Source organism: Dermacentor andersoni, chromosome 4 (assembly GCF_023375885.2).
Source record: "Dermacentor andersoni chromosome 4, qqDerAnde1_hic_scaffold, whole genome shotgun sequence".
In the NCBI taxonomy this organism is placed as follows: Eukaryota; Metazoa; Arthropoda; class Arachnida; order Ixodida; family Ixodidae; genus Dermacentor; species Dermacentor andersoni.
In genome coordinates, this window is record NC_092817.1 from 71,862,426 (window position 1) to 71,888,460 (window position 26,035).

The 26,035-nt window shown below is 46.5% G+C and overlaps 1 protein-coding gene across 3 annotated transcripts in view; it reads right to left on the minus strand.

Moving 5' to 3' along the window:
* Positions 1-25,979, minus strand: part of LOC126536305 (alpha-tocopherol transfer protein-like) — a 40,168-nt gene extending 14,189 nt beyond the window's left edge. The window contains exons 1-3 of one of the 3 annotated variants that reach the window (XM_055073916.2): positions 25,406-25,979; positions 2,424-2,573; positions 1,003-1,254 (exon numbers count right to left, since the gene is read on the minus strand). In XM_055073916.2, coding sequence (XP_054929891.2) covers positions 1,003-1,254; positions 2,424-2,562 — 391 coding nt within the window. In that variant the 5' untranslated portion in view covers positions 2,563-2,573; positions 25,406-25,979. Of the gene's footprint in view, positions 1-1,002; positions 1,255-2,423; positions 2,574-3,978; positions 8,276-25,405 lie in introns of those variants that run through there. The other 2 variants (XM_050183222.3, XM_055073917.2) reach the window with 2 other exon arrangements.
* Positions 25,980-26,035: the final 56 nt, after the last annotated feature.

Genomic DNA, 26,035 nt, shown 5'->3' on the forward strand with positions numbered 1-26,035 from the left:
TCTGTTTCTTTCGTCTTTCTTTTTTTGCCAACTCTCCAGAACGTTCCTGACCGTGACTGCCGGTTGCTGCGATCTTTCCGAATAGCTGCCCCACACAGACAGCACACCGTACAGGTATCCTGGCTGCTGGCCTTGTCCTCTAGGGGATTGATTTTTGATAAAACAAATGATACCTAAATATCCTCGTTGCTACAGACAGACATCATGAACAGCACGATTCCCTTACAAAGCAACCATTTATATGTCTGCTTTTCTAGGATTCGAGGTTTAGCGCGTCTGCTTGGTCGGTTGTTCACAGAGTAAAGTGCAGTTTACTGTTGCATTACCTCCAGGATCGGCCCGCTGTAGTCGGCATGCCAACCCTGGATACAGTGTCATAGCAAAGAATGCCAATCCCGGAGATAGTGTAATGCCTGCTCAAGTGAGTCAAGTGGTGGTGGTATCCACGTCTCTCCGTCTTCACAGGCAGACAGGTAATTGCTATGGTGCAAAACATTCTGCAGAATACCAATCAGTTGCATGATTCATTTAACCCCTTCGCGAAAGCTACAATTCTCAGATTCGAACAAGTTGGTTGCATCTGCATATTTTAATGCGAAAGCATTACATCCTCCATGACGCGCAAAATCCAGCGTCCTTTGTTATCACCCAATGCTACCAAAACACGCGTGACCAAGTGATGACGTCACGTTCGCGGCGCTGGACTTGCTGCGGCTCGCGAAGCGAAATCCTTCGGTGAACAGCCATGACGTCAGACCTGGCCCACTCCCAAAATTAAATTAAGGTGGATTAAAGAGTGGATTAAGGTGTATTAAGGTTGATAGAAATTAGAGCTAGGCGGATTAAAGTGGAGTTTTTATATACGGTGATAATTTAGACATAATGCTTTCGCATTCAAATCGCGTAAGGATGCTTAAATCACTGTCAATTCTTTTTCTTATCTAGAGGCAAAATACCTAGACCAACTAGCCAAGACCTGCATATTCATCGAGCTGAGCTTACCGAATCGGAATAGCACTGCGGCCCGTCCTTCGGAATCTGTTTTGCGAGACAGCGTCACCAGACCATGCTTTCGGCAGACACTATCGAAAGGAATGCGGCTTGGCCTCAGGTCGTCGAGCATTCCTGGATTTTCTCGCCGGACCTTGAAGTAGTTCTTGACCGAATTGAAAGTGCGGTCCGCGTTGAACTTCCTAGCTCGCAGGAACTTCAGGAGGACTTCATCGTCGGGGTTGTAGTGGAGATGTCGTTCACCTGAGCATTGCGAGTACACATAGTTTATATGTGCGTGCTGTATGTGTAGGTCCTCAGAAAAGCGTAGTTGGGGTTTGCGGGGGCGAAGGGGGGGGAGGGGGGTTGACGCGAATTCACAATGTATTTTCTTTCGTAAGTGCTACAAGAGTCCGCGACGTTGGGTTAGCTGGTTTGTCAACATAACGACGGCGTGGGAAAGGCGGTAAAGACGAGCACGGAGGGAAGAGATATTGACAACGCAGCCCAACACAACGCTCGTTGTGTTGTTGTTTTTTCTCCTCCATTCTTTATTTATTCCTTTCTCGTGCCTTGTCTGTATTTTTCTTTCGCTGTTCCCACGCTTTTGTAAGGGCTCTTCGCCATTGGGCGGTCGCTTTTGCCAATATGTCCGACCACCACCATCGGCTGGGATCTGCTCTTACGAACAGTTCTAATGTAAGAACCTTTCTGTGAATCCGGGATTGGGGCCCTCGCGAGAGGCTGGATCGCCACAACAACATGCCAATGTTGCCAGACGGTAGCCCGGTGTCGCATGTAAAAACTACGAGTGTAGTTAAGACCGTCTGCAGATTGCCGGCGTCGGTACAGTGTGACAGAGACGCCAATACGAAGGAAGAAACGCTGTTGCCGACAGTCGGCAGACCGAAATCGGTGTCGTGTTGGCCTAGTGTGAACGAGACTTTACGAGCATACTTGCATCGACCCTACAGTGAGTCGCATTTAGCCTAGGTTTTTTTTTAGGCAATTTAGGCTTGTTTGAGAAATATATGCACCTTAAGCAACTAAAAAGAGATGAAACGGACCAAATTTCTGGAATGCAAGCGCTTAATTGTAGTGCTAATTACGGCCGATATTTCGGTGGGCACTTACTCTCATACCCGAAAACCTTTACTGAGTCGGAACGCTGTTTTCTTTTTTTTTTTCCTTGTTTAGCGCGCACTTATATAACATGAGCGTGTAGGTGATGCTGTTTGACACCAAGTGCGAAAAGGCGAAGATAGAACGTCCTGCTGTGCCCACTATATACGGACTTAATAGCTGATAACTTAGGCGGGTGAGGCTTTCGAAGCCCCCCCCCCCCCCCTTTCTTTATTTTTTAGAAAAGAATTAGAAGAATACTTACATTTGCTGACATGTAAACCGATGCCTCCTGAGGTGCTCATGCTTACCTGAAATGAGGTCGTGTAATCGTTTCAGAGCTTGCTCTCTCAGTTCAGGCGTTTCCACCGCATCGCCTTGGGCGAGATCTTTCGAACGCTTTCGCTGGGCTTGTGCTTCAACTGCTACGCCCGTCTTTTCGTGTGCCATCGCATCAGTGTCTGCGAGAAAAGAGATTTAGACGGTCAAAATTAAATTATGGCGTTTTACGTGCCAGACCACTTTCTGATTATGAGACACGCCGTAGTGGGGGACTACGGAAATTTCGACCACCTGGGGTTCTTTAACGTGCACCTAAATCTAAGTACACGGGTGTTTTCGCATTTCGCCCCCATCGAAATGCGGCCGCGGTGGCCGGGATTCGATCCCGTGACCTCGTGTTCAGCAGCCCAATAGCCACTGAGCAACCACGGCGGGTCAAGTTTTAGACGGTCACAAGCACATTAATAGAAAAAAAATTCCATACATGTCAGTATGTCAACATCAAAACACTAAAAAAATTTCACGAACACAGTATCGCAAAGAAGGACAGAAAGAGCCTGCAAGGCGACGGAAAAACACTTTAAGCCTGCTTCGACGAAACCTGCCCAAGTAAAGAACGCCGTGAGATTGTTAGAGAAGTGCAACCAAGAAATGTTGCCTAAGGCAATGGGCAAGTGTAGTATGGCTGGCTTCAAGTCTTCTTCACGGCGAAGACCCATAAGGTGCAATGTCCACTCAGAGCTATTTTTACAGAAAGTGGATCATGTCAAAAAACAATGAGCAGCTTCCTTCAGCGTCATTTGAACACCTTGAAGCTAGCGGACCCGTTCGCCCTCCGAAGTTCAGCGAACTCGGTGGAAGTGTTAAAGGACTGCCTACCTAGAGCAACCCCAGCCTTTTCCTTAGACATAGAGGACCTTTATTACTCAATTCCACACGAGGAATTGTGTGTGGCGGTGCGTGAAGCGACTGAACTTAGTGGGGAGGTTCGTTTTCAAAAGCTAGTAGGCATGCGCATTGGAGCGTTTTTTGAATTGCTGTCCTGGTATTTAGAATCCACCCTGGTTGAGTTTAAGGGTTGCGTATTTTTATTAAAGAAGGGGATTTGTATTGGGTCTAGCGTTGCCCCAGTGCTATGGAGTATTTTCTTGGCAAAGATTGATAACCGCTTTGTCACATCCTTGAACAACGATCAAGTGGTCCATGTGTTTAGATACGTTGTGCTGGGCAGAAAAATATCGTGTGTTGGAACGTCATAGTCTGGGAGCCATCGCAGCGGGAAACTACCTATATAGAAGGAAGAGCGGTCATATCGTCTCCAACTTCACGTAGCCTTCTTGTATATAGCCTGCGGTGGAACTGATTTCAGATCCTCGTGCCTATCGTCTTTTCATACAGTAAACACCAGTGAGGTTCGCCTTGAAACTCTTGCACCCGCTACTTTCCGTGACATCAGAGATCATGTCAGCGTGCCCTCGACGCCTGGATATCTTTTTTTACTGGTGTCGAAAGAAAGATCGGTAATATCCAACATTCCAAATTAAGGCGCACTCAACCTTGAGGCTTTTGCAGACTGTTCCTTACCCCTAGTACAAGGTAGCAAAGCGGATGCGCGTCTGGTTGACCTCCTTGCTTTTCCTCTCTCTCTGTTTGCTTTCTCTCTCTCCTGCGCACAAGTAAACCACATTTGGAAAAGTATCTTTACGTAAAACCGCCGTCCTAGCTCGAACAAACCTTAAGCCCCCCCCCCCCCCCCTTTTTTTTTTATTCAATGCGTTGCGCGCTAGTGATTTCAGGAGGGGTTGCCTTGAATTTGCTAGCTTAAGAGGAAGCTTTAGCTCGGGCCCAACTACAACGCGGCCTATTCAAATACATGTAAAACGCAAAAAGGCTTTTCTGAGATAACCCCTGGACCAATTTTAATTAAATGTGTTGTATTTGAGAGAGAAAGTTAAATTCTAGTGACTGTTGGAAACGGTATGTCGATTTAGCCTAATTTTGTGAAAAGAATTTTTAAAAATTCGGAAGTTCGAAAAACATAGAAGCACGAAGTTTACAGATTAATAGCTCTGCATCAAAAACAGGCATTGCTGCTCTGTAAACGGCATCCATTTGACCATGGAAAGCGGACAAAGTCGATTTGTCAATTTTATATTACGTGAATTTGTTACGTTATGTACAAGGGTCCTGCAAAAGCTGTGTTTCCACGTTACAATTTTTTTTTTTTTTACATTGATGTGTAACATGCCAATTTTGGCTGCTTTAGATGTACTATTAGATGCAGTTCACGGAATTGTGATGTCATTTTTCTTTGCTGATTTACAGAGTTGTAAACTTGATAGTCTCGTTTTCATAAACTTTTCGAATTTTGCTCATTTTTAGTAAACATTGATGACCTAAATCAAAAATTCGAAACCAACAGTCACTAAATTATAAAATTTCCTTTTAACTGCAACAAACCTGGTCAAATTCGGTGCAATGGCTGCGGAGAAAAACGAATTCTCCTTTTACAGGTATTAAGACAGGAGCACCCGAGCTAGAGCTTCCTCTGAATGCTTATTCGTTTCAAAACACTTAATGTTTGCTCCTTACAAACAGTGCTCATCCAAGTTAAACCGCTGGAAATGTACCTTCGGCGTTCGTATAAAGTCTGCCAGTGACTGTACACAAGGTCGGTCACTGATGCCATAGTATTTGGCGGGAAATTAAAAAGAAAACTGAACGAAGGCTCGGTCTTAAATTGTTCTCCGCTTAGGGTAGACACGTTCAAACGAAATGAGTGCGCGTATGAGAATCCGGGGAATAGAGAGAAGGCTGGGATGTTTATAGTATAGTCTCAACTGATCTAGCAGCAAGTGTGACGCGCTATCGTCGCAGTCGCGTAAACAAGACTCGCGCGTTTAGGCCTTTAAAAAGACGATGATGCCTGGCGGCCAATCTGCGCACGGGAAACGTGCCAAATCTCGCACTCAGAGCAGCGCTTACGTCACGCAAGGTCACAACGGCCGCGCGTCCTCGTGTGGGGCGACAGTTATTTCCATTCCTTCCGTCTCCTGCGCCCTCACCGTTCAGAGTCGGGGCACCTATGGACCCGGTATACCTTGGCAATTTAATGCGAAAGTTGTCCCACCTGCGTCTTTACTATCAGATACACTTACCTCTCAAAACGTTACATCGGTCCAGGTGTAATTCCGTCCCAAAATACGCATCGTTCCTGTTGTCAATTCGTTTCACTAGCCGTGTGTGCCGGGCGTTTACCTCTAAGCATTGCGTGAGTTCAAAACGTTCGTTAAGAGGAAAGCATCGGACGCACAACACAAATGGATCTATGGAAGGAGCAATTCTGAAAAGAATAGTGACGATTACCGTTGTAGAATAAAATTAAGTACAGAAAGATGTAACATGGTTAAATTTTTTGGAACTGTAAAAAAACAATGGAACTAAGTGTTCTACGCTTTCTAAAGACCCCGTAACGGCGGAAGTTTTTTTTTTTTCTTTCTTTCTTTCTTTCTTTCTTTCTTTCTCATTCTCTCTATTTTTCCCCCGTCTTCTTCTTTTTTTTTTTTACACTGTATGGCGGCCATACCCGCCGCACTGAATATATCGCGCCCTGTTTCTGAGCACAAGGTCGCCCGTTCGATGGTTGCCGAAATGCAACTATAGTCAAGTTTTCAGGGCACAATGAAAGCATCCACATGGTTAAAATTGATCGGCAGCCTCGGAGAACGGCCCCTCTGTAATAGCCCTTTTGTGACGTAAACAATCGTAATTAATTTTGTGAGTGTACGCCAAGGTTTAGCTCACTTTGATTAGGCCAGTGGGTGTCCGTATGTGGGATGTTATCACAAAGGAAACGAACAAAAGTCCACGGCGCAATTACTGGTGTCTCTTTCACTGCATTTCCTATCGGAGGTGAGGTAGAGATAAAATAATTCAGCCAAAGCGCTGTGTTTTGCGCTGTGGAAGCAATAGGGCAATGTGGCTGCTGGTTAATGTTTCGAATGTTAAAGTGAAGTCGATTCGTTAATATAACCCATGGTGATGCTGATGTTGCACCGCCCACAAGCGCCCCCCCCCCCCCCCAAAAAAAAAAAACATTTATTAAATATATCATTCCTTTAACAAAAAATAACTGTTCTTGCACAGGGAAGCCTAAAAGGAAGAGAGAGAGAGAGAGAGAAAGTAATTAAAAATATATAGGAGCCAACCTGCCTATATAGTAAAATTAAAAGACCGCAGAACAGGACATGGACAAGATAGAACAACACGACACTTGTCCATGTTCTTTTCTATATATACCTATACACCACGAGTTGGCTCGCGGTATACTATATACCCTGAGCCAACTAGCCCAACAGCAAGCCTTGTTAAACCAAGCTGACAGCGCCCTGTTTGCTACCCTACAAGGGAGTGAGGGAAAAGAATACAGAAGGGTAAAGAGGGGGAGAGAATGCACACTGCGGGCACATTATAGGGCGCACTTCAGTACTGCAAATGATAGTCGTGGCCTGCAGCGCATAAAAAACTCCCGTAGCGTGCCACTTGCTCTATTTGGATCAGCAATTGACGTGATCACGGTTTCAGACTCTTCACTTTTGGCAACTGTCTGGACTCCAGCCATATGGAGTTGTCCGAGCGCCTATAATTGCCGGTTATACGCCCCAGCCATTTCCTTTTTCTTTTCTTTTTTTTTCGTTACACCTGCGAGTGTCAACAAACATCTACCGGTGCTGTGCCGCTTATGATTGGAAGCGACGTTTACAAACATCTATTATTCCCGTACTGGAATGGCCGATCGAACAGCGTGCGACTCGTGGAGGCCATGAAATCATCGATCATATGTTGTGTACCTGTGCTCGACATGACGCCCAGAGCCTCTCACAAAAAGCGAGAACGAAGCGATCTACAGAAGGTTTGACACTCTAACCGTCCAGTCAGAGTGAACCATAAGGCACAATGATTTAAAACCTGCCGTTCCGCGGACGCATGTGTGATGCTACAGTCAACATGGGTATTAGAGTTCCAAGAAGCACCCCGGCCACACCGGTACTTTGCCTACAATCACTTACTGACACGCCAACACAAGCAGTAAGCGAGGAGAATTTCGGTGAAATGCGACACGTAGGCAGCAGAAAATCAACACTGGTAGTTGTCAGAAGAGACTTTGTCATAGAAAAGAAAAAGAAGAAAAGTCAAAAACAGGTATAATAAAATCTGCGCTGCTAAAGTAACGTCAAAAAGAAGGAAGTGCTGCGTAAGCAATGGGAATCATTAAAGTTCTTTTGCAAACACGGTAAAATAAGTAGAAACCAGGATCGACGTACCGTACACACCGTCCCTCTTCTCGTGCTTTCTTTTTTTTTTTTTTCGGTCAGCGATTCACACGACAATCAGAATGCCCCTCGGCAGCCGTCAAGTCTTCGCAGATGTGAGTTGGGCGTGGGTCACAGATGGGCTCGGTGCAGCGACAAAGCTGCTAACGTTGTGTCTCCGCACCAGAGTTCCAGCAACTCACGTGCGTTCGCGTCCTACTGCGTTGACCGAATGAACCCCCTGCGGCAGCTTCGACCGAAGGACGAAAGATCCACGTCCTTGCAAGTGCGGGCACAGCGGGCTCTCTCGCCTTTCCGCCCGTGATATCCGTTTCTATCCCCCTTACAGCCATATCGCAACAGCTGCTTGTGCCCCGAGGTGGTTCTGTAAACGGGCTTCTTTCCCTTTACATAATCGCAGACGGTAACTTGCTCAACTGTTGCAATGGTTAGTCACCTAAACTACTACTGCCAAGGAAACTCACATAACCCAAGAAACCAATGACCCCGCAAACAACAATAATATAAATCGGGAACGCTTACTCTTTCTTCTGCCTGTTCGCACCAGGAAGTCCCAATACCACCACTATTATTATTATTATTATTTTTATTATTATTATTATTATTATTATTATTATTATTATTATTATTATTATTATTATTATTATTATTATTATTATTATTATTATTATTATTATTATTATTATTATTATGTGGTGCTTAGGAGATGTTGTCGCCTTTAAGTGGCGCCTGCTGCACCTTTTCACATGGAAATATGAAAAAAGAAAGGATCAACTTTAAAGCATTAAAACTGAAAGTCAACTCCAAACCACAATAACACAAAGTGCCGTCACTTAAGTGTACTAAAGTCAACACATATCCCGGTCACATAACAGCACTAAAATCAAAACACATAAAACACGGGTTAGATTCAACGGAAGGCACATGAATCCATACATTGAAGTGGCCAGAGTCGGGTAAAAGATAATCCCATAGAGTGAGCTTGTCACAGGTAAACACTCTATTTAATAGATGCCGACAATATTGCTCGCTTCTAGAAATCTTCGGACGGCCATCAACGCTCGACTTTGCAATGAATTTGTTGGGCGAGGACCTAAGACTTTCCTAAGGCTGAAGGACCTGCCGTCCAATGTCGTTAAATCACCTGCTTAGCGTTGTCTCTGCGCGTCGTGTCGCGGACATTCTAACAGAAGATGCTGTACATCATCATCCGTGTGGCCACATGTACATTCCGGACAACTATCTGCAGAAATGTTTTGTAGAAAGTTTTTTGTATACGCCGTACCGTGTCACAGGTGATGAACAAGCGTTTCAAAGGCTGTCGCTGTATACAGGGTAGACGTGATTTCAAACTGAAGCCAAAGGTCACGGAGAAATAAATCTGACTATTTCGAATTTTGATCAAACCATGTCGCCCTGCAACCACCATGGGCCGTGATCTGTCTTAGTGTGTATCGCAATTCACCTCGTGCTAGAGGGAGACCAGGTGTAACGTTGTTAACGTGCGCTTGTCTATCTACCTCGTCTGCTGCGACATTCGCGGGGATATTGCAGGGCCAGGTATCCATTGGTACATTATTCTGCGAGCCTCTTCACCCGCTTTACCCTCTATACGGTTTCTCACTTCGCCAAGCACAACATCATAACGACGACGGCTTTTCTTTTCTTATCTTTTATCAGCAGAAGCTTGATGTGGGCGAGTTGGTTTTGCATACTTGAAGTAATGAGTGCTAACGACGAGGCGGACTAAAGGAGGAACATGTACGACGGACAAGCGCCTTGTCCGTCGTACATGTTCCTCCTTTAGTCCACGTCTTTGTTAGCGCTCATTTCTTCAAGCTTTATCTTTGATATCTAATGTCGTGAGACCTTTAATAACCGTAATAGTCCGTTCGCCACTAGCTGCGCGATTGTCTTCTGTATTGCGATTGTCCGTCGACAGATGTAAGGAACAAACGATGCTTTTTGGTCTCTTGCCTTGTTTTTCTCTGGCCATGCAAGTGGCAGTCTGCCAGTCGTTGTGCTCGCCGGCAACACGCGGACGTTGTGCGTTCGAAAACATGCGGTGGTATGTCTTCTTTTTTTTTCTACTTCTTTGTTTCCTGTGCGTCACATTCTTTGGGGATGCGTTATCTTTGTCTCTGCTTCGCCGCAGCGGGCAATGGCGTGGACTCGTATGTAGCGTTCCTAGTTAAAGGACACAATAGACGGAAAGCATTGCTTTGGAACTGGCGTCCATCTTGTCTACCATTTATTCTCACTTCCTTCTTCTCTTCTCCTGAACCCAGACTCCTGCGCTTCTTCATCTTCTATTCCAAGGCTCATACCGCTTCACCCTTCCAGGTTTCTTTTGCTAACCCCTCCTGGGGTAATACTTGAAAACGTTTCCAATCGAAGCACATTTAACTGAGCCACGTTCGCCAATGTACCACACAGTCTTCAATATTCCTTTCTGAGTGGCTGTCTCTGTCACAGAGTAAGGACCATAAAATTTGGCACTGAATTCTCTTACTCCTTTCCTAACTATTTCATTTTATGGTCCTTACTCTGTGACAAAGAGAGCCACTCAGAAAGGAGTATTGAAGACTGTGTGGTACATTGGCGAACGTGGCTCAGTTTAATGTGCTTCGATTGGAAATTTTTTCAAGTATTACCCCAGGAGGGGTTAGCAAAAGAAACCTGGAAGGGTGAACCGGTATGAGCCTTGGAATAGAAGATGAAGAAGCGCAGGAGTCTGGGTTCAGGAGAAGAGAAGAAGAAAGTGAGAATGAAATGGTAGACAAGATGGACGCCAATTTTTTTCATTCGTTTACGGTACCTCTCTTCCTGCGATTTCTGTTTCCTCTCCTCGACGATCTTGAGATTTTCTAACAGCCCCAGTTCACGGTCCGCCTGAAGAATAGGGATTTCTCCTGAAGAAGCGAACTGCGGGCTGCATCCCAAGCCACTGGTGTAGGAGCGATTGTGATGTCTTACAGCTGCTTCTAAAGAGCATTTCCAACCACCAGGGAAACTATCGTACATCCTGATGTATTGTTTCACATCTCGCATAGCACGCTCTGCAAGCCCATTCGCTGCGGGATGGTATGGCGCACAGAATTGGATTGATATATCGTGGTCTCGAGCCCACCTTACTAGCTGTTCACTCTTGAACGCTGGACCGTTGTCACATACAATCGTCCTGGTTGTCCTAAACATATCCCGTTTGAGAAGGGCGATGACACTATTCGCGTCTTCTTTTCCTGCCCGTGCCGCGACCATCCTGGTGCATTCGTCTATGGCCAGAAGAAAAGCTTGCGTTTTTCGGACTCCTCGTTTCTTATTTAGCTCGGCGAAATCCAGGTGTATAACTTCAAAAGGCACGTTCGAGTGGCAAGGTATTATCATGGCGTCCGTAGGCTGCTTATATTTCACTTTGTTGACTTGACAAATGTGGCATGAACGAACGTATCGATTGACGTCTTCTTTCATGTGAGGCCACGTAAATCTCTTGACTAGCTTGTTGTAGGTGCGCCAAAATCCGTCGTGTCCTCCAGATTCTGGGCTATCGTGGTACAAATAAAGCACCCTGGAAACCAGCGTTGGCGGGACTTGATAGCGACCTTCCATAAAAATCAATTGTTCAGTGCCTTCCCACAATTTAATTTCGTTGATTTCTTCCGATTGTTCGTTGTTGGCCTGTATCATCAGTCTAGACAATGCATCTGCATCAGTCAAAAGGGGTCCAGGTCTGTGGGAGATGGTGAAATCGAACTGCTGCAAATGGTTCACCCATCTGGCGATACGTCCCTTAGGTTGGGTCATATTCAAGAGATGAGTGAGGGCCTGGTGATCGGTGAACAAAGTAAACTTCGCACCTTCTAGGTACGTACGGAAGTGCTGAATTGCTTTAAGGACTGCAAGAGCTTCCTTTTCAGTAGTGGTGTAGTTGACTTCAGGTGGCTTGAGGGTGTAGTTGTAGTAACCGACTACTTGTCGCTTTTCTCGGCCGGATGCTTCTGGACATTTCTGGTACAAGACTGCACCTATCCCATAGTGTGAGGCGTCGGTATTCAGTTCAAAGGGTAAAGTGAAATCTGATATGCGTAGAATAGTGTCAGCAGAGATTCTGTGCACCAGATCACGGTAGACTCTCTCACATTCCTCATCCCACTCAAATGGAACTTCTTTCTGCGTTAGGCGCGTGAGGCATCTTGTTTTGATGGCAAAGTCTTTTATGAAGGGTTTGAAATGTCCTGCTAATCCCAAAAACACACGCAATGAGTGTACGTCATATGGTTTTACCAGTTGGAATATCCTCTCGACGGACTCTTGTTTCGTGCTTTTGGTAGTGCCATCAAGGACTCTTCCAAGAAACACAACTTTTCTTTGAAAGAACGCACTTTTCTTAAAATTAACCTTGAGGTGTGCCAAGCTCAAGGCATTTAATACCTGGGACAGGTGTTCCTGATGCTCCGCCTCTGTTTTGGAGAAGACGATAATATCGTCTATGTACACGTTACAAAAGACACCTAGGAAAGGCTTCAGGACTTCGTTCATAATCTTCTGGAACCATGCTGGTGAGTTTTTCCAGCCGAAAGGAAGCCGGTTATACTCGTACAGGTCGAAGGGCGCGGTAAAAGTAGTGTACATTTTTGTTTCTTCGGTTAGCGGGATCTGCCAGAAACCTTTGCACAAGTCAATGCGTGAAAAACATCGGCAACCAACTGTCTCATCTATAATCGTGTCTATCTTCGGCATGGGAAATGGTATAAGTTCTGTCTGTCGGTTGAGAACCCTGTAATCTGTGCACAGTCTGAAAGTTCCATCTTCTTTCGGCGCTATAGTTATGGGAGAGGCGAAGGGTGACACGGAAGGCCGGATTATATTGGCGTCTAGCATCTCCTGCAATTCCTTCTTCAACCATATCTTGCGCTCTCTTGACATGTTATAAGGTGATTTTCGGATGACAGTCTTGTCGGTTAGTTCGAAAGGCACCTTGTGTGACGTCATCGCTGGTGGATAGCTTCCTATGCATACCAGCTCAGGATAGGTCGTTGCAATATCCTCCGCGCACTTGACAACTCGCAGGTTATCTTTTCTATCCGGGTGTGTCTCTTGCCTTGATAGTCCTTCCACTAAAACCGCATCGTCCCAGTATACGTTGATTTTTAGTTTCATTATATCTGGTCTGGATAGCAGAAAGTCATACGTCACCCCCTCAATCACCAGTACTTCACTATTTCATGACCTTGAAATTCAATGTTTACTGAGGTCCGTTGATTATGCATTGTCACTTTTCCATCGTAGCCTTGCACCCGTAGTAATCTTCCACTATGCAGGTGACTTGCATTTACCAGCTTGGCATTTATTATAGACACAGAAGCACCGCTGTCAACCAAAGCCATCATATGTCTGTTTCCCACTTTGACACGGATGTGAAGTAGGCTAGAGCAAGTTAAATAAACTGTCTAAGTTGTGGTCATCGTGTCGGACTGATCACCTTTGTTTATCAGTTTTTTTGTCGTCGGAGCCTCTTCAGCGTCCGTAAGTAGGGGGACAGGGTCGCTGTCGACGTTATTCACCCGACCTCTGTGCCCAAGTTCTCTGTGCCGCCTGCTAGCCGGCGGCGCGGTTCTCGCTGATTACGGGTTGACCAATCCGTGCCGGACCGTGTGAAGTGACTGCTTGAGCTAGCGCTTATATTTTCTACTGAAGTGAATGGTCTGTCGTGAAGGGACTCCAGGAGCTCGTCCATAGTTTTAGGTGACCGTATTTGCACTTGCTTCAGGACTTGCGCGTTTAGTCCGTGCATTATTAGTGCTACTACGGCATAAGGAGCAAGCATAGGCTCGGCCAGCTTTAAAAGGCGGCGTTTGTCAAAGAAATACTCGACGAGGGAGCTTTGCTTGAATTTAAAATTAAGCTTGGCGTCCCACCTTTGCACTGGGTTGCTTCGGAATGTCGTCAAGAATTTTTCTTTCCACTGATTCCAAGAGTTGCCAGCCTCTTCAATAATGTGCAAATCATACCACTTCCGTGCAACACCGCTTAAGTAACTACGCATGTTAGTAATCTTGTCCTCATTAGAGTGCCAGTTGTTCTTCCCAGTGGCATATTCATAGAATTCGAGCTAACCTTCTGGACTTGAAGACATGCCGTCGAACGCATCGGGTTCTACAAATTTAGTCACAGGCTTCTCAGCGTTTAAAGAGCTTATAAGCGATGTCACTAGCTAGTTTTGTTGCGAAATCTGTTCTTCTTGTAGCCGAAGAGCTTTCAAAACGAGGCTCACCTCTTCCGTCGACGACTGTGATCCTGAGTCCTTTCGACGCATCGGTTGAAGAACTAATTCGTCGAAGATCGCCAGACGCAAGTTCACTTTCACAGCACCCTTCCGACGTAGTTCATGAGTTCCCATGGAAGCCTTCTTAAAACCAGGTTCCCGAGTTCTGCCGAGTTGAGTTCGTGAGGTAGTTCCACCGCTGGTTCATCTTCAGTTTGGTATTTCGAAAAGATGATCTTCTCTGCGGAGGTCTCCTCAAGGAAAAATGTCCCCCACATGTTGGAGTCCGCTGTCGGCTGCGCCAAAATAATGTAGCGTTCTTAGTTAAAGGACACAATAGACGGAAAGTATTGCTATGGAACTGGCGTCCATCTTGTCTACCATTTATTCTCACTTTCTTCATCTCTTCTCCTGAACCCAGACTCCTGCGCTTCTTCATCTTCTATTCCAAGGCTCATACCGCTTCATCGTATACAGTGTATTACGCGGGCTTTCTCATGTGCTGCCACGCTAGAGACTATAGACGAATCGAACTGTCACACAACCAGCTGATTACGTGTGGCGCATGCCAATGAACTGACCTTGCACGGCTCCGTCCTTCTTTTCTTTTGTTAGCGCCTCTGTTCAGTTTCTTTCCATTTCTATCTTTACTGTTTTTGTTTTTTTAAGGCGAAGCTGTTTTTGCCTACTTTCGCGGGCTTGGCGTGACTGCCGGGCTGCTGTTGGGTCGGTCGCCAATCCGTAGATATATTTGTGGATATATTTACGAAGGTTACATGTGCGGCGAATGAAAGTGCCAGTGAACTGGATGATATGGCCCTTGTACTTTGATGAAGTATGCGCCTTTCTGATTTACGTAACAAAAAAAAATTAAGTCGTTATTCCACTAGGTGAAGGTGAATGACCAGCGAAGCTGTAGCACATCACATTGATTTAGACATAGGGTTCATGTATTTATTTTCATCATTTGATAATGCTAGTGACGATAGCTTTGTGATTACTGTGATATGCACTGATTTTTTCGCTTACAACCTTAGACAGAAGCTTGGCCAAAGTTAAATCTATACACGACCGTTGTTGATTAGCTGAGTGATTTGAATTGGTGTGGCACTTCAAAGCAAGCTCCTAGCACATACTCGGTAAGCCATTTTAATAATAATTATTATTACTATTATTATTATTATTATTATTATTATTATTATTATTATTATTATTATTATTATTATTATTATTATTATTATTTCACTATCTCTGGGATCGGCCTATGCTCACCATCTTTATTGTTGACGCACGGACACTAAAAATACATGAAACCCTAGCCGCATACAGCTTCGCTATAAAAAAAGTAAGCGTAACAGCAGTGCATTTTTACCGCAACTTTCACGAGAATACATATCAAAACCCTTGCAATCTTTAGAATTATTATGCCTTGCAAACTCGATAATCGGCTGCAATTCGTAAAGTACAATGTGTGTCGTAATCTAATGAATTAAGAAGGTTATTAGCGCTTTTTAATAATTATTCAAATAAGCATTTTGATTTCTGGTACGGGTTATGTCCGCCGCATCGATTAATTCAGCTCAAGGACTATAGTTACGCTATATACCACGGACAAATGAAAAAAATATGACCTAACGAAGAAAAAAGAAAGACCGTCTTAGTCATCTGCAACGAAGGGTAGGGAAGAATTGTGTTAACGGTGTCTGTGTGTGCGCCGTGATATCTAAGAGTAATGCAACCATAAAGCCCACACATCCTGGTACTCTACCTGCAAAGTTAGTTTACTGCCCTTCCGCCACGGCGAAATTTTATCTCTTTTTAGCATGCTGTAATCATTCATTCCAAGAGCTCAAGCAATCTAAAATCTGGTGAGGGACCATGTTTATAAAAGCTGCCGTAATTTAAATAAGGTGATTTTGAGTAATGAACTACTAGTATAGCTATGCTGCAACTATTAATTCCTTTTCTGTCTTTAAAGGAAGCTTCGACACATATCAAGCACGCTTAGCATGGAAGACATGGCACTACTTTTGAATTAGACAGATTGCCAGCGCTTTTGTAATTTAATAATTTATTTCGATTGAAAGATAAATTTCATCCTGAGAGAAACACAATCTTCAATGATATGCTAGATATGTTAGCCTGGCTGTTCGCTTGACATCCTACTCCAGGAGCTCGGGGATGATTATGATATATACAGTGATAAATACTTAACACCACATACATTGACGCATAGCGGCAGCAGTGTCACAGAACGTGTTCCAGGTCATAAGGGGCGTTGCATTCAAAGAACATTGGGGAGTTCGTCAGTTGCATCTTGCCCTTGAAGGAGTTCGTGTAAGCGACGCCGAGTCTGATGCGGTGTAGGCATGATTGGTCCCGTATATTGAGGCCTCGAGGCATGTAAAAGACACACAACCGATCTGTTTTGTATAGGGGTCCGTACTGGTGGCTTGCACCTGCCCAGAGGGATCGCAGGAGACGCCAAGCGTGTGCTGATACCAGTGTCGCCGCGTCTTCTCTCGAGAGAGGTATCTGGACTATTTCTCTCGAAGTGTCGTGTCCAGCTTCGGCATCATGGTCAGCCTGGACATTGTTGCCTTGTATTCCGCAGTGGGCTGGCAACCACTGCTGCACAACTCTGCGATGCAGTTTGCCAGCCTTATTACATGGGCGTCTGGTGTCCATACATCAGCATCCTGAATCAGCTTGAATCAACGCAGTAGCCTCTTCGAGCCGTTTTTCAGCAACCGGTAAGAGAGAGAGAGAAAACAAGGGTATGAAAGGCAGGGAGGTCAACCAGAACAGCATCCGGTTTGCTACCCTACACTGGGGATGGGGGAAAGGGGAATAGAAAGAGGAAAAGCTTCGGAATGTCATCGTGCTCACGAACGGCTTAACAGCAGCACCGAAACGAATTGGTAATGTCTGAGAAATCACCAAGTATAGATGAGGATTGATCGAAATACACAGAGAGAGATTTAATGAATCCTGGAGGGATTTGCCTGGTGACGTGCCTAACTTGCTACTCCAGATGGATAGGATGAAAAATGAAACGATGGGCACAATTTACAACAAATATACGTTGGAGAAGTAGTGATGTATGTCAGAATCTTACGAGATGGGCAGCGACAGTCAATGTACCCCAGTATACACTAATCTGGGCGTACAGCATTAGCTGGCGTCTCCGGCTGGGCGTTATTAAGCCTTCTGGCACCGCTGTCCCTCGTTTGCTTTCCTAACTGTTGGTGTCTGTGTTCGCACTGCGCAAACTCGATTTTCAACAACTATGAACTACACAGGTGCTCACTCAAATTCCTTTTCCAGCACGCACCGTGCCCGTGGAGCGGCAGTCACTCGCGAGCCCTTCTGCAGCTGCCCTAACAGTCCGAGCTGTGACCCCTAACCCGCGGTTGGCAGCGGGTTGTAATGACGGCGGATTTAGGCCAAAGGGGACAGGACGAGTCTTTGACTGACCGGGTTTATAAGTCATCTCAGTTACGCAAACAAGGACAGGCAACAAAGAAACCGCGCAACGACGGAGCGTTCCGCACAGATGTAGCTACAAGCACAAATAAGGGAATCGCACAAGAGGCTGATAAGGGACTCGGCTCACCTTGAGTGAATCCGCGCTCTGCGCCCTGGGGTGGTCAGTTGTTGACAAAGGTCGGAGGCACTGCAAGAGGACGGCGGGCGGCAATCTCCACGGCCGAGTTGAAATGCAGACAGTCGCAAGCTCGTCAACCGCCAGAGAAAAACGCATCGGGGGTGAACGAAGCGCTGGAGAGGCAGTCTCCCCGGTTCGAAGAAAGGGTAAAGGAGGGAACGGGGTGTGATGGCTGCGGCGCCACGAAAGCGCCCTCTCCACACTCTTTCCCGACACAGCTTCCTCTGTCAATGCGCTTCCGCTGCTCTTGGGATTCCCGGCGCGCAAGACCAACAAGGGCCCGTCAACCCACCCTGGACGGTGGCTTTCAGCTTGTTGCACAGCAGGCGTTCACCCTACTCTGGGGGGCGAAGTCAGCCATTCTGCCATGGACCTTGCTGCTTTGTTGCGGGACTCGCAACTCGGTCACCGAGTGGGGCCACATTTTGCCATTTCGTCGCCTCTGCGGCCACTCTGCACGGGAAGCTTTTCTGTTGCTTTTCTTTCTCTCTCTTTCCTGCCTCCTTGCCAGCTGCTAGAGCATTTCTTTTTTTATTTCTGCATTTGTTATTACTATCTTTCCTTCCTTCCTTTTTTTTTCCTGCCGCAAATTACTTGGACGGGCAGTTACGGGCAGAAACGGCCAGGCTGTTGGTGTACCTACTCAGCGAAATCTATCTTCTCTGCTTGGTTGTTGCACCGCTGCCGATGGACGGTCTGAGGCATTGAAGATTCGGTTCGTCCCTGTCGCTCTTTCTGAAGAAATTGTAGGTGGGTGATCCGCCCTTGCCTCAGGACTGCTGCATTCGAGTATCTTGCTATTAGACCCCACACAGACTGGCAAATTTACTGAGTCTGATTTCTTGAGGACAATAACTTCTTTGCCACGTTTCAGCATGGCTGCAGAAAATACTTCTCATGTGAAACACAGCTTCTGCTTTTTACTGATGACCAGTTTTCTGCCATTGACCGCGATTCTTTTACAGACTGCATTTATCTTGACTTCCGCAAAGCTTTCTAAACAGTCTCGCTAAATGTGCTAAAATGGAGCGAAATATTCTTTTTTTTTTTGTCCTCTCGAACCCGATTTGTCTCTGTTAATGACTAATTCGCCCGTTTGTTCTGTCACGTCTGGAGTACCACAGGGCTCGATCATGGGACTACTGCTATTTCTTATTTTTATTAATGATCTGTCTAGTGAAGTCTCCTCAACCATGAGATCATGCGGTTTTGACGCTTGTTTCGTGCTTTTATTTATTGAAATGAGTACTTAGCTGTGTGTTCTATGCCTGATTCCAAAGGAGGTATGCACTTTCTTGGTCATTCTTCTTTCTTTTCTTTTCTTTTTTTTCTTTTTTGCTGAGCCACACGAAAACTCCCGACCAACTAGAGGCTAACAGCTTCGCTGTAAAAGAATGGCAGATATCCTGTGACTTCACACTTGGCACTATTGTACGCGTACGTTACAAAAAGTAAGACAGCGTCCCAATTTTTGTGGTCACGGCGACATACATTGATAGCATGTTGGCAAGGGTTTGATTCGTCCGCTCCGTGAAAACATTTGTTTGCGGGTGGTAAAGAGTGGAATGACGATATGCAGAACCACAAATCCGCAAAAATCCTTCGACGATGTGCGCGGTAAATTGCCGTCCACGGTCATTGATGACAACCCGTGGAGCGCCATGATGTAGTGTGACGTGATGCAACAAAAAGGAAGAGACATCTGCTGCAGTGATAGATGGAAGCGTCGCTGTTTCCATGTAGCGAGTAAGATAATCGACGCATACTATAATCCAGCGGTAGCCAGCTGACGTCTTTGGAAGCGGGCCGAGCAAGTCGATGCCAATTTTTTTCAAAGAACAATGTCGGTGGCCTAACTGTTTGAAAATAGCGTGCTGGTTGAGCTGGCAAACAGTACAGCTGGTGACATACTGTTTCGTTGTCTTCCAGAGCTTGCGCCAGAAAAATCTCTGGCGAAGTCAGTGTAGTGTGCGTGCGAAGTCAAGGTGCCCGGACGTGATATCGTCATGCATGGAATGAAAGACAGCAAGGCTCAGGTTTTCGGCACAACTATAGTAGCAATGGAGGACCATCAGCTGAGTAATTTTTTTGTAGAGGAAACCATTACGAAAAGTAAACGGTGTTGTTCCTGCTGACTCGTGTGCAGCTGCCCGTAGGAACTTCAAGGTAGAGGCCCAACATTGCTTGCTCTCGAAGGTACTAAGGTCTAGAAACTCGGAAGAGATTGAAACTAGTTAGTCATCGAAGTCATCATCGTCAGCCTTAGTGTGCGGCGAAGGGAGACGGGATAGAAAATCCGCATCCGTGTGACACCGTCCGCTCTTGTAGTTGTCGGAAAAGCTCTACTGGCCAGATGGGCCGCGCAGCCCAACGAGCCAACAGAGCGAATGATGGCCGGTCACTATCATGAATGCGCGGCCGTGAAGGCATGGACGGAACTTCTGAATGGCGAAGACGACTGCTAGACACTCCAGTTCAGTAACGGTGTAGCTTCTCTCCACTTTTGTAAGTGTCCGACTAGCATAGGCAAAGACGTTCTGGCGACCACCGCAGACATAAACAAGCACAGCGCCAACACCCACACCACTGGCGTCAGTATGCAACTCAGTTGACGCCTCCGGGTCAAAGTGCCGCAGAACCGGTCTAGAACTCAACAAAAGTTTCAGCTGTTGAAACGCAGACTCGCAGTCAGCAGTCCACAAGTATGGGGTGCCTTTGTAAAGGAGAGACGTGAGGGGAGAGGCAAGCTGCGCGAAATTCTTAATAAACAGCCGGAAATATGAGCAAAAGCCCAAAATCTTCTCAGGTCTTTCACCGTTTGTGGCTGTTGGAAGTCGCGAACCGCTGCTATCTTTTTGCGGTCTGGTCATATGCCGCCTTTGTATATACCAGAAAGCCTAGTACGAGGGCTTGACGCATACGGAAATGATATTTTTTGTAGTTTAAAATAAGGCCAGCTTGCTGGATACAGTCAAGAGCGACCGACAGGCGCTGATTGTGGTCGTAAAATGTCCGGCCGTTTATAAGGACGTCGTATGAATATCACATGCAAATTTCCCATTTTATTCCGCTGAGCACGGCATCTTGAATCGCTCGAATGTCGCTGGAGCGTTGCATAAGCCAAATGGCATGACGTTGAACTCAAAGAGACCATCAGGTATTCCAAAGGCTGTCTTCTCCTTGTCTGAGGGGTGTATTGTAATTTGTCAATATCCTGACCGCAAATTGACAGAAGGGGAATACGATGCGCAGTGAAGGCAGTCGACGGCATCGTCTGTTCGTGGTAGGAGGTGCACGCCTTTCTTTGTGACGATGTTTAGGCGGTGATAGTCCAAACAGAATCTCCATGAGTTGTAGCAGACCGGTTGAGCTAAAGTGGTTAACCTCCCTGCCTTTCTTTCTCCACTTTTTCATTCCTTCCTTCCTCCATGAGTTGCCTTTTTTCTCGGCTGGGATCACAGGAACAGCCCGTGTACTACAAGATTCCTCAATTACTCCTTCCCGTACCATTTCCTCGACCTGCTCACCGATGACTTTTCTCTCTGTAGGTGAAACGCTATAAGGCTTCTGACGAATTGGCATCGCTTGCCCTGTATAGATGCGTTGTTGCATACGAGATGCCGGGGGTGTATGGGACGTTAGTGTGTCTTGAGCAAAATCAAGCACTCTGGCGTAGCAAGTGAGCCCTCCTTGAAGCACACATTACTCACTAGAAGACAGCGACTTGTTAATCATGCGCTTAAAGTCAGCAGAATTATCATGGCTGCACATGGGGTTGAATTTCTTTCCGCTAGTTGATATTTCGACCGTTCCGACGCTGACAATGGCTTATTTGTCAAAGCTTGCCAGCTTAAGTCCTCGCGATACGTTCACTGTCCACAAACGAGTACAACCATCAGTGGTGACAATGAGGGAGCGATGGGCTATCAAATTTTTTCTTAAGCGCGTTGTTATAATCGGGCTCGGCTAAAGCACAGCAGGAACCCGTATGAAGGCGAGAAGTGTTGACAGGTACAAACATTGCAGTCTGAAGGGGCAAACGTATATGTTGCGACACGGAGAGAACGTCCGCGGCATCACTGGGGTTATCTGTAATTGAAGTTCGCGCGTCGCAGCGAAGAGAGAGAAATCGTGTCAATGCCACAATGCGAAGATGCCCCCAACTCACTAAAAAATCAATTCCTAAAACAATGCCATGCGTCGCGCATACAATCACAGTAAATTCACTCGAAAATGTTTGGTCCCCTACCACAAGAGAAACAGAACAAACCCCAAGTGGGCGTAACATTTCCCCACCAACTCCGCGAAAAGGTAGCGTCCCGATCCCAAGAAAACAACTTTTTTGTCCAAGATGATTGTTTCTTTAATGTGCTCATAACATAAACTGCAGCCCCGGTATCAATTAAACCAAAAGTACTCACATTGTCAACTGAAACACACACTTTGTTTTTAAAAGTTATTGCACAAGGGGGTCTTGATGAAGATGAATATATTGCGGCCTCACTGCCGTCGGTCATACCAGCTATTTTCCCAGCTGCGGTGGTGGCAACGAGCGACGACGAGGCGACGGAGAGCACCGTTGTCGTGCCGGCAGTGGTTTGAGGCTGCCCTCAGAAACAGAGGAGTCACTGCGGTTTTCACGTCCCTGCTGCAGCCGTTGGAAGGAAGTGGGATACGGCCAGGGCTCGTCAGTGGGCACACGGGGTGTATAGACATTACACCGCGGAGCACGCTGATGGCGGCGGTGGCAATACCTAGCAATGTGTCCAGGCACACCGCAGCTGTAGCAAATGCGGGAGTCGCGGTTTGTCACGGGTGACACCGGTCAAATGGATGTCAAGGGGGAAAACAAACTTGCAGGCGGGTTGTAGGAGGGCGGAGCCCGCGGAACATATCGTTGTAGTGCATCTTGCCGGCATCCCAGACTTGTCGGTTGCAGTCGCAAGTTGCTGCTTTCCGGACAATTAGCGTAGGCCCTGCCAGGCTCTCGGTAACTGTGACGTGTCCAGGAGGCCGGCAGCACAGGAGAGCGATCGTCAAATGCATACTGATGGTACACATGACTGTTGTCCACAACTTTAAGGCGTTTGAGCTCTTATTTTACCACTTGACGCATCACCGAGGAGATGTCGTCATGAGCTGGGACGGACACACTCGTAATAGTGGTGACATTGTCCAAGCGTGTGAACTTAGGTTCAATCCTTCTCACTTTCAGCGCTTCAAACGACCGGCATGTTTATTCAAATTAGAGAGAGTACTAAGATTTTCCTTCGCTATAAAAAAAATTATAAACATATTCAGCGATTCCTTTAACCAGATGTCCTACTTTGTCTTCGTCTGTCATAGTGGCGCTGACGATTCCACATAGTTTCAAACCAGCCTCTATTACGTTGCGCAAGTTTCGCCAGGTAACTGAGCTTGTCGGGAAAGCGTCTGTCGCGTACCTCCACCAAAAATGTTACGAAAGATGTTTATTTACAGAGTGAAAGGAGGTCCAGGTGGAAGCCACAGGGAAGGACCAGCCGGCGCGGAGTACAGCCGAGCCAACGCGCGCATACTCTACTTCGTTCTCTCCCTCAGTCGCGCAGTGCTGCGAGTACAAGTCTAGTACCAGGATTGGCTGGAATTTGCTCTTCCGAACAGTTCTTGCGTTTAAAAAGTTATTGTGAATTCGGGTCTCAGTAGTGCTATGCAGGATGCCCTGAGTTTCTCGTTCATCTGAATTTGCTGGACGGCAGTCAGTCAACAACGATAGCGCGGAAAGACCGAAATCAGCAAACAACAAAATGTCGAGATACAGCCAGGTATGTCAACACGAGCGCACCCTGCCTACGCCGCTTCCTCATTCCAAGCAAATAAGATTGGGCAGTGTTCGCGCCACCACCGCTTATCGTTATCAACGCAACATGATAATATCGCAACACCGTGACTGTCCCGCTATCTTTGTACTACACACTCGGCGCAAGCAGCTCGTCACGCCTTTCTGGGTTCGTCTCGGGTGTGTCTCCCCTTTCGGACATTACCTGTCTGTCCAGCATCGAATGCGAACAGTGCAGACGCGGCGAATTCTCGCGCCAATCCATTGCTTTCTATCAAATGCGTTAAAGAATGAAAAAAAAAAGAAATACAGCTGGCTTGCACAGGTAATTCACTGGCCGGAGCGATAAAAAAAAAATTGAAGGAGGCACCGACGGTTTGACCATGTTAGTTCTTCTTCAACCGCCCATAAGGTAACGCCCAAGTGGTGATAATTCAAGAGTGAATCTAAATAAGGCAATGTAAGTGGAGCCGTTCTCAGGGTTGACTTTAATGTCTTGATATCATTGGCTCATTCATCTGAGGGCGTCGATGGAGCCTCGCTGGGGAGGAGGAGGAGGAATGAACGTTTATTGTGTGAAACAGCGAGAAAGTGTTCTTTCTTCGCCCTAGGTGGGCGGCTCTCTTAGTCCAGAAAGCCGTTGGCTAATGCCGCAGCCCGGGCCCGGTCCACCAGACTTCGCTGATCTTCCAGGTTCTGTGCCTTCAACATTGCCTCCCACGTTTCTTCGATCGCTTGTAGCGGTTCTGGGGCATCATCTTGACGGTGTGGGCACACCAACACTATGTGTTGGCGGGTGTCTGGTACCTCACAATATCGTCATAGGTATGATAATTCGGTGGGGTGCATTTGGTGCATGATAATGCCATGGACATAAGTATTCGTTTGTAGTCTGCAGAGGGCGGTGGCTTCTTCCTTGCTTAATTTTGGATGTGGTAGAGGATATTGTCTTTTTTCCAGTCGGTAATGTTACAATATTGCGGCGTAGTTGATGGGAACGTCCTCCACCCTCGTCGCTTTCCGGATACCGTGCGGCAGGAAATCCCGGCTGGTATGCTCTCGGGCGACAGCATGCTGCTTTGTTGTGATGACAAACTTTTCCAAATTCAGGGCATCCGGCATAGCATCCCAGCACTCGTCAGGCTCGCTTTATTTTATTTCTGACAAAACATATTTGAAGTTTTACAGCGAAGCTGTATACCTCTACCATCCAAGGAAATTTTCGTATCGTAAGCAAAAAACTCCTCATATGTGGGCCGATCTCGGAATTAGTGCAATAGCAGCCCGACCCGCGGCGGAGGGGAAGCAGGCGTTAAGCACTGCCCATACGTGGGCCGATCCCGAAGATAGTGAAATGCCGGGCCGACCCGCGGCGTAAGTGCAGTTCGCCATAAAGGGACCCACATACACAGCTTCGCTGGCCAACCTCCTTCACAGAGTGTAAGGGCACTGAGATATTTTTAAACCTGAGAAGTGCTGGAAGCGTTGGGGCTTATAGTACTCATCGTGTAAGTCACAGTAGGGGTTAATAGCGCATTTTCATCATGCAAATGTGTCATGGCGATGGCATTGGGGATCATTGAGGACGCGACGAATAGTAACAATGGGGAGCTTAAATATTGGAGTCGTCGAAATGAGCGGGTGCTATTCGCTTCGCGTAGGCTATTCACATCAGAGAGAGTTGTAGAGTTTGGGGCATCCATAGATGCGAACGCAGACCCGCACTCTCCCGAAGCGCCGGCCTATGTAGTACTTGCGGCTACTCAAAACTTCGCACAAAGTATTAAAACAAATTTTTTTTGGAATGCATATTTTCCTTGCAATAGGGTACTGTGAATACAAAGTAAATATTTAATACGTCATAAGTTGCGAACGCCATTGAATGTAGCATGTAAACCCGAGACAGAACAATCCAAACACAAACGTACCGTACACAGCTTTCCTCTGGGGGGCTCTTGGTCTCTGAAATGCGTAAAAAAGCCGCTTAGCGGTCGCTGTGTCTTCTTAAAAACAATGAAGGCCTCAGGCGTAGGTTCTTGTCCTCAAGAGCCGAAGTAGAAGAGTGCACTCATATAACCTTGCATCCGCCCAGCAGGGCTTTAGACTAAAGGAAACTGCGCATCCACGTGCTCTTGCAACGAGCGAATGACCTCTGACGCATTGCTCAACATCGTTTGGAAGAACAAAAATGTTTTGCGCGAATGCCCTGAAACATCACTCTCTCTCTCTCTCTCTTCCTTTTTTTTTTGTCCTTTATATTCGGTTCTCACCCCCGAGGTCTGCCACTTCCTTCCCCAACAGCTCTCTCGTCTAACACAACGCCGTAGCCATCGTTTGTTTGTAGCGCCGTGTAGTTGGCTGTCCCGCTATCAGTTGTGTTGCGCACGAGAAAGTATCTAGTGTTTCTTTTCCGCCATGTGAACACAGCGGATAACAGAGCGGAGTATGCTGGTGCATCGGGGCAGTTGGAGAGTGAGAGCAAAAGTTAGCGCTGGCTGAAAGAGGGAGGCGGGTTCGAGAGCCCCACACTCCGGTTTCCTACACTCGGAGTCGCGATA